The 9,790-nt window shown below is 37.4% G+C and overlaps 1 protein-coding gene across 3 annotated transcripts in view; it reads left to right on the forward strand.

The window, feature by feature from the left end:
• Positions 1-8,769, forward strand: part of LOC307008764 (kelch-like protein 29) — a 163,419-nt gene extending 154,650 nt beyond the window's left edge. For all 3 annotated transcript variants that reach the window (XM_079631895.1, XM_079631896.1, XM_079631897.1), the window contains 2 exons: positions 1,683-1,827; positions 4,178-8,769. In XM_079631895.1, the coding sequence (XP_079488021.1) occupies positions 1,683-1,827; positions 4,178-4,361 (329 nt within the window). In that variant the 3' untranslated portion in view covers positions 4,362-8,769. The remainder of the gene's footprint in view (positions 1-1,682; positions 1,828-4,177) is intronic.
• Positions 8,770-9,790: the final 1,021 nt, after the last annotated feature.

Here is a 9,790-nt window from a genome sequence, read left to right on the forward strand (position 1 = left end):
GAACGCACACGAAACACCACCCGCCATTTAAAAAAAAGAAGAAGCTGTGTACACACAGATTATTGTCAAGTCACCTTTATTTATATAGCGCTTTTTACAATACAGATTGTTTCAAAGCAGCTTTACAGTGATAACAGAAAAATAATGCAACAAAGTTTGTTTCTGCTGTACAGCAGATCTAGAAGAAAATAGCGTCAAAGTCCAGCTTAAGTTCAGTGATAGTTCATTTTTGTTGCAAAAAAGTTATGAATTTAGTTAATTTATATATATAGGTGTTCTAAAGAAAACAGTAATGTCATCGTACAGCTCAGTTCAGTTATCATATAATGGTGTGAATGCAGGCAAATCAGTAATATTTTTGAATATTAAATGTCCCCAACTTAGAAAGCCAAAAGCCAAAGCCGACGGTGAAAAAACAGAATGGAGAAAAAAACCTCGGGAGAAACCATGCAGGCTCAGTCGGGGTACCAGTCCTCCTCTGGCCTAACGAACAGTGTATGATTATGATTCAAGCAGCATTATAGGTCAGAAGTCAGATTGGATCGTAACATTCAGAACATTTTTCCAGTTCCATCTGGTTGAAGATCGGAGTCATCTCACCGGTATGGAGACGTTTGTTGAGGATCAGTGCCACTGGCTGATTATAGCCTATATATTTACTCCACAAACTAACTCCACGAACACATTGAAGGTTGATCTCTCAACCTTTACGCTAAGTGTATATATATATATATATAAATGTAAAGAATTTCAATTTATTTATTGATTTATTTTTTATTGTGGGCTAAAACATGACCGGCTTCTTAACAGGTTTTTGTGAGATTTACCCTTGGACTGTGGTAATCTCCTCGTATTTGTCTTGTACTTAGGGCACTGCTTAGCTTTGATAGATTAAGTGAGATCAAATATTTCTCTTGTTTAGTTTTCAGTATTGCTCATTGCACATGGATCTGCATGCACGCTTCTATTTCTGACCATTATTTGTTAACCTTCTCTCCACCTTTCTCTGTTTTTTTACATTATCCGCAATATCTGTTCTTCCCGGGAGGTCTCACTCCAAATCTGAAAGGCTCAAGATTTAATTAGCTCAATGTTCTCGCGTCTCTCTTCAGCGGCTGAGGTTGATGTCACAGCTGCTGGGTTGAATGTGAATTCAATTCAATTATTTGCCACTCATCAATTATTTATGTGTTTTCTCCTGCTTGATTACTTAAATCAAAGAAGTTAACCGCATTCATGCCAACATAATGTGCTTGAAAAGGGCTATTGATTTACAATTGGACAGTTGACAGAATGACCCCAGCTGTTACTCTTATACTTGTATATTGTTGAAATTAATAATCTATTCAGGTGCCTTTCTCAATGAATGAAATGTAATACAACCATAAAAATTGCTTGTCTCTGTTCTAAAATGTGCTTTGTAATCTTGTTTAAGTTGCATCATTTGAGGTGTGATGCATTTACAAGAGATTATTCTGAAGCAACATACAATCATTTAACCTTATTTACTTTAATATGTGTTTCTAGTCTTATTGTGAATGATTCATCAGTGCACATTATTCCAGAGGAAAAATTGTCATGATCTTTCATTCACGTTTGCGTATTTGCATGCTGGATGTTCCTGACCTTATGGACTTAAAATGGGTTAGTGGTGACTTCTGTTTTATTTTGCCATTGTTCAGATAACAAATATGCCCCGGCTGTGACTCTGAATGGATATATCTTCATCCTGGGAGGAGCATACGCCAGAGCCACCACCATCTACGACCCCGAGAAAGGGAACATCAAAGCAGGACCCAACATGAACCACTCCAGGCAGTTCTGCAGGTAAAACCAGCATGTTAACCACAAATGAGTCTGAAATTTAAGTGCGCACACACATACGTCACTCGCTATCACACGCTGCGCACAATAAACAGTAGCACAAAAACTTGTCAAGACTGCCCTGTGACTTTTATTAATAAATTAACTTTGCTACTGAATTTAACTATTTTAATGCGCTACGCATTTAAAATGCTTAAAATCATTTGATGCATTAGCTAGCCGTGGATTATCCTTTTTTTACAGTACCTTACCCCAGCTGTCTAAAAGGCATTTGTCTTTAGGTTTTAGTGCTTTGACAGTTTTATGGTTTTTGACGTTATTCATTTAGCAACATATTCATGTAATTGATACAGTTGCTTTCAAATATTCCAAAAAATGCTATTCTCGCCACATAACAACTAATGTTAATGAAGAAAATGAGCATTAACAGCCATCATCAAGTAAGTGCAGATGGATCAAGCTGAGAAAAGCACATTGTTAAAGTGATGTGTTCCAGTTTACACAAAAGCCTGCCCTGTTTGCTCCTAAGACTTTATTCGGTGTCCCCCAGGGTTGGGCTTTGGGCCCGATTTGCTTTCACTGCTGATTGGTATTCGCAGCAGAGGCAGTAATTATCTCAGCAGCAGATAAAGCACGAACGAGCCTCAGAACAATCGCTAGTGCATCACGTCCCCCCAAAGCACACACAGCCACCTTTTATGCTTCTGCTGTGTATTTGCGTTACAAATATGTTTTCCAGAAACGACACGTCAGTTACAGTCACACTCGCATGCGTTTCCGCATTAACATTTTGAAACCTGTCAAGGGCTTGAAATGAATACGGCCCAAGAGAAGATTAGTAGGTAGATGATTTGTCTCATCCAACAGTTTGACAATGCAAAGCCTTTATATAAGATGGCAAATGGGAACATAATCTTTATCATTATGCTTATGTATGTGGTAAGAAATCCAGATTTTTTTTCTCAAATAACTAGGGTCAAGAATCTGAGAGAATTAAACGGTTCTGGTGCCAATTCACAACTCAAACACTGCCAGAGTATTTTAGCACTTTCTTCTGTCCACATCTAAAACTGAACAAAGAAACAATATTTTTTTTAACATGATTTAACCCCCTTGGTTTTGACAATTGGTTGTGTGCTCTGCTTCAAGGTTTACACAAATGCGTTTTTGTGGTAGACGAACCCCTTTAACCTAAAATATATATTTTTAAATCCCCTTGAGATTGTAAGTTAATGTATCAACGCATTTACATGTTCACAGTTGTTATTGGTTACATGACATGCAGGTAAACAAATTACATTTAAATAGTTTTTGTTGTTGTTGCTGCTGTTTTTAATTTAAAAGTATTTATTGTTTCTTTCATTTTACATTATTATGTAATTAATTAATTAGCTGTTCATTAATAAACCACCTGCAGTTCCATCACAAACCTAATGCACTGTAAAAAAAAAAATTACACCCCCAAGTCAAAATTTTCTAGTGACTGATAACATCTAAATTTTCCAATTAGTCTGACATATTATTTCTCATTGAGCTAATGTTAACAGACTATTGGCTCAGTTAACAGACTGTTGTTTACAGACTATTGCAACAATTAATTACATTTATTTTACAGAAAATAAATAAAACTTTGGCCAATTAAAAAATTTAGATGTAACCAGTCACTAGAATATTTTGACTTGGAGAGGTAAAACATTTTTTACAGTGTGGTTTGGACACAATATGTTATGTTTAATGCACTTAATGTTGTTGATAACAAATAATGGATTATCTTTTTCTTTTCTTTGTATTTTTATATCAGTGTGGTACAAAAGAATCCTATTCCAATATATGTGATAAGTAATTAAAAATAGGCAGAATGCATGACCTAAAATGTGTAATATGATAGATTATGTTACTAACTACAATCATTTTCATGTAATTTGTAATCGGTTTACAGACTACAATTTGTAAATAAAACAAAGATTATTGGTGTATGTTTTCCAAGAAAATACTATTTGAGTCTTTCTACTTGAAAATTACTCATTTAACCCAATGTGTTACTTGTGTAATTTATGAGCAATATCTGAGTGAAAAATTGTTTTGTTAAATTTACCGTTTGTTTAATTATACCGTTTTAAAAATATTATTAGGGGTTCAAGCGCGAAGTACTGAAAACCTATTGTAATTTTTAAGATTTGTATTATTGTTATTTTTGTTATTATTATAAAATTATGAATTAATTATTGTTTTTTCCTTTAGTCAGGTTATATGTGGTTATTTTATTTCTGTTTGTTTGTCAAAGTGAAAATCAATTTTTACAAAGAAAGAAAGAGAGAAACTGAACCAGTTCTCAAATAACTTATTTTTCCAGTGCGGTGGTCCTGGATGGGAAGATCTATGCGACCGGTGGCATTGTGAGCAGCGAGGGCCCGGCTCTGGGAACCATGGAGGCCTTTGACCCCTGTGCCAATGTGTGGACTCTGCAGCAGAGCCTGCCTTGCCCACTCTTTAGACACGGCTGCGTGGTTATTAAGAAGTACATTCAGAGCGGTTGACGCTGACACAGGCGAACACAACTCCACCGCCTCTAGCACACCGGACACCCACTTTCCACACGCCCAGGATTATGTGCTGATACAGAAGCCTCGCTCACTTTCTGACACCCACTCGGAATGTAGAAGCTAATCTTCTCTGCCGGGCGCAAACATGCCTTCGTGTAATATAGCGCACCTGACAGAGCTGTCGTTGATGTGTTTCGTGGCTGTAGCCTTAATGCTCTGTGGCCATTGGGATTGAACCTTTTTTCCCTTCTACATAATTCCTTTTTATCTCCGTTTACAGATTTCTAAAGCATTTTCTGCATTGCTACCATTTTAATGTTTGCATAATGTTCTTTTCATTTTTCTTACAGCAATACTGTAAAATGACACCGTCTGGTTTCAGTAATCCGTGTAATGATTCACTCAGTCATATCACTATTTCATCATATCCAATTCACAAGCACTTTTTAATTACGTAGGGGAGCAAAGGGACAAAGTGCTTCTCTAAAAGTGCACTAAAACCTCATTTGACCCTTTGCTAAGCTCCGCCTGCCTTTGTTACGGTTGCTCACTCAGACAAATTTGACAAGAATAGTGCAATTGTTAGTAAAAGGAGCTCATGAAGTGGTAAAAATGGATTGGATATTTTTCTTACGTGGGCTGGAATGAAGCGTGACATTGCAGAGGATCTTTTATCTGCCGTTTTTGATCCGAAACTGATAAATTACACAGTAAAGTGATTAAAAACTGTGAGACTGTGAACAGAGACTGCCAAATTATTCTTACAGTCACTGAAAAGAGAAAAGCAATTACAGCTGATCACATTATAAGTGAACAGAACCGCTATTAAATCAATATATGAGATGACATTTAAGTAAGAAACATGCATTTGTATTGGAACAACAGTACACTCTAAAAAAACATGATTCTTGATTAGTATTTTGACTTGCTTTCCAGTTAAAATAATAAAAAATCTGGATGGTTGATACCAGATACATTTACAGATACATTTACTAAAGAAGCTAAATCTGCCAGTGCATTGCAAACAGAAGTAAAGTAAGAAGTAAGACAGAACACGTATATTCTTCTTAAGAAGATTTATCTTGTTTTAAGATTTTTTTTTAGATATGTAGTTACAAAAATTCTAAATTCAAACTTAAGGTTATTTTTGGCAAGTTTCTGACGTCCTACTTGTTGATTTGGGAATGAGAGTTTAATTTATAACTCAAGGTTTATTTAATGATTTGAAAATAAATTTACAACTATTCAATCACTTGCATTAGAATGGAACAAAAGCTTGTCTGATTATATGGTGCACAGCAACAGTTGCTTAAGGTAGGGCTAGCGAGGGGTCAACTATAACCAGGCCTGGAGAGAATCTGTTCTTTTTTGGGGACGTTGGGGAATCTGTGGAATGGATTTGAAGTCTATTTGAAACCAAGATTGATTGATTTTTATAGTGAATGATTCACCTGGGCACATTATTATAATGAGAAATGTCTTGTAATCTTTCATCAAAAGAGAATAACTTGAAACGACCTCTGACACTACTTTACTTTTCGGCTGATGTCATTATATTGCAATAATTCCTTTTTTAATCACTACTTTATCTTGTTTTTCAATATAAACATTTAACATCTAAAGCTGCGTTCACACTACAAGCAACTTTTGTATCGCTGCAGGTCAGAGGTTGCTCGTGGGCATTCCCACTACTGGATGCCTAGTAATGTTTGTGAGTGACATTCACGGATGTTACTCCATGTTGTTGAACAAATCCGTTTTCTTGCCGCTACAAACAAACATTTTGGAAGAAAAAGTCTAAATATAAATGGAATCAGTACATAAAATGCATAATATTAAAGATGAACGAGAAACTCGAGTGCTCTTTGCACGGGCAAATGCCGGTCTATCTGAGTTCACGAAACCATTCAGGTTCGGAGTCAGCAGAGCGAAAACCACCATACTGTATGTACACGAAGACATATCATACATTATAGGACAGTTTCTGACTGGTTGTCGCTCCCGAAAGTCGCTCTTCATTTGCATAAATCTAAACATATCTCAACTTTGTCGCGTCGCTGGACATGCCCCATCCAGTCGCCAATGGTCACTGTCGATCGTGTCGCCGGAAATCGCCCGCTCTCCATTGAAATGAATGGTATCGTGTCGCTTGTAGTGTGAACGCAGCTTAAAGGGACTTGAAAAGCAAAATGTCATAAGTTTAAAAATATTTTTTTTCAGAGAATTTACTGTATCTTCTTGAATTAGGTTTACTTTCCTTCCCCCAGCATAGGATAGTTGTTTTATCCTGTTTTAAGAAAAAATCCAACTTGAAGGTTCATGCTTAAAACAAGAAAAAACAAATGGCAACAGGGAAAGTAAACCATAAATAAACATAATGCAAGATATATTCTCTGCAACTCCCTTCCAACCACCTGGCTCAATTATTCACCATCCCATCAGTTCCTGGAAGATGAAATCAAGTCCTATATTTTTCTCATTATGTTTCAGTATGTAAAGTGTCACATCATGGAGGTAAAATGGGTTGCCAATGGTGTTTGATGTTGACTTTAACTGGGATTCCATCCCAGCCCAAAAACAAATCTGTGGCAACATTTAGGTAAAATTTTAATACATTGCATTGTGCACGTTTCGCAACAGTTGTAAAGTGAACTCCCCAGTAAATGTGGGGCTAAATGTTTGGGGCTAAGTCAATCTGGCAAAGTTTTATTAGGTTGGTTTTGTACGTATCACAGCGGTTCTGAATTGAATTGTCCAGTAAGTGGCACTTAAAGGTTAATGCTTTTTAAAATAAAGTACACCTAGACTAAACCGTAAACTTACTCGATAGTGTTAACAAAAGCAAATATGACATAAAACGCAATTGCTGAAGCAACCATGGGCCCTATTTTAATGATCTGAAATGCAAGTATCAAATGCGAAACGTAAGTAACTTTGTGGGCGGATCCCACGCAAATCTAAAATGGGTTGGTCTGAAGTAGCTTCATTATTCATAGGTGTGGTTTGGGCGTAACGTGAAATAAACCAATCAGAGCGTCTTCTCACATTCCCTTTAAGAGCAGGCGCGCTTGTTCCATGGCGGATTGCTATTATAATGCCAGATTTGCCAGGCGCACGCCAGGAGCGATTCACAGCCGAGGAGACCGACGTTCTCGCCAGGGCCGTAAAAGAGACAAATGACATTGTATGGGGATGGGAGAAACCCACCCAAATTAGCTTCGGTTAAACAGGCGTATAAGGACACAACAGTGAACAGTATAAGGACACAACAATGATTTCCCTTGTGTGTTAATATTTTTCCTTGTAATAATGTATGATTTGCAAAAATGAAAACTGCTCCGTCTGTTTAGATTAGAGAATCAAAGCATTGTTCAGACGCTACATAATGGCCAAGCACGCACCCTTAAAATAGCATATGACTAACGCGCAACGCGCCACAGTCTTTAGACTAGGTTTTTCCTGGTCACTGGCCAGGAAACTGAAACTGCAAAATAGCACCAGGGAACGTTTGCGCCGGATCACGCCTCCGCTTTTTGCACCACCGGCCTCGCTCCATTCCCACGGCTCTTGTCCCCGCCCTGCTTGCCCACATAGGTTATAATATTTTGCAAGAAACCAAGTGAAAAGTCTTTATTAATCCATAAAAGTTTGTATGAAAATGATTTCAAGTGCTTGCTGTTTTACTGCCTCTAATTTTAATTTCTGTTCTGCAGCGATATGTATGTATTGGTACATATTTTGCATTTTGCAGAAATGTTGCCACAGGTACTTTTTTCCAATGAGCCTGCAGATTCTGTCTGAGCCTGATTATAACTCACATGTGCACACGTTTATCTTGATGTTAGTTTTATAATAAGATACGATTCAAACACAGAAGAGTATATTTATATGAGATATAAAGAGATGTAAAGACCTTCCCTTAACACGAGAAGATGGCTTTTGAGTGTCTGCTCTTTCTGACACTATCCACCATAAGACATTTAATTGGGGGAATCTTGGACCAGAAGGTGAAGGTGGGCTTGATCGCCTTGAACTGGACTGATATGACATTTGTAGCTTGGATTTATTTTATTTTCTTTGGAACGTTTCACTCTTTTCTTGCACACAGCCAAAGCACAAAACATGTGAGACTCAGAGAGTGAACAGCAAGTGTTTGCCTTTCCTCTGCATTGCCAAACCACCAAGCGGTGAAACGCCGTCCGACAGGGAGGACGATTCTCTGTACACGAAAGTAACAAAAGTTTATTTTAGGAACTTTACATGTCAAACTGTTTCTAGACAAAATGTATAGTATGTTAAAGAAATGTTATGTACAAAACAAAAGCTGTTATCGTTTTAATTAATGATCGTGTTTCATCATTAATTAAAGCAATTACACATATGCAAAATACAATGTGCATTCGTAATGAAAATCACTGGTCTGGTTTATTTTGACTATATACCTATGACAGCAAATATTGGTTGTGAGATTTGGGAATCAAGGTGTGCTGTTACTATTTACACCTGCTTGATGATAAAACAGATGAAAATCCCACAGACGCATGTTGAATAATGCCATATCTAAGGACCGAAATATTGCAGGCAACTCATTTCAGGCGATACACAACTTCTCAGGGGTGCGTTTCCCATACAACGACGTAACTCGCTGCTTAAAGGGATGGTTCGAAACAATTTCAACCTACAGTAGGGTCCTTTGCACCATGACTTCGAGCCGAACATTATGCTATCACTAACCCGGACGTAGAGGTCTCCTCCGTGATTTGGGAAAAGCCCGTAAAAATCATTGTGTGATCACCCGTTGTTGCTGATTTTTTTTTTTTTTTTTTGGTATATCCAATGTTTTTTTTTTTTTTTTTTTTTGAAGTGTTGACAACTTAATGTTAACTAATAATTGTTGCAAACTGGTACTACCAACAATATAATAGTGCATTCCTGGAACTGGGCGTCGTTACACGACATCCTTATACATCGCTTTCTGCCAGGACTTTTACGGGTTTTTCCCAAGTCATGGAAGTGACCTCGATGTCCGGGTTAGCGGTAGCATAAGCCATCAGGCAAGTGTTATTTAAATAAACTCCTGATGTACTTAAGAACTTTCCAATGCCTTGTTTTATGAGTACAGAACCTATTTGTACTACTATAGACGTTTGGTACCATTCTGGGCATTATTAGTGGGGTAATTTACGAGACACAACCTTGGATCCATTAGCGCCTGCACTAAGCCATTCGGCTGATATATCTAAATAAGCTCTAAGTTTAATAATGTTCGACCAAGGGAAAAAAAGCTCCTGGGGGGGTGTTTGGCTCGAGGTCATGGTGCAAAGGACCCTAGGTTGAAATTACTCCGAACCATCCCTTTAACTACCATAGTACGATGCATCGTTAAAGAACTCAACTAGCTAGTCACGGCTGATTCCCGAAAC

Source organism: Phoxinus phoxinus (assembly GCF_949152265.1).
Source record: "Phoxinus phoxinus genome assembly, chromosome: 13".
NCBI classification, from domain to species: Eukaryota; Metazoa; Chordata; class Actinopteri; order Cypriniformes; family Leuciscidae; genus Phoxinus; species Phoxinus phoxinus.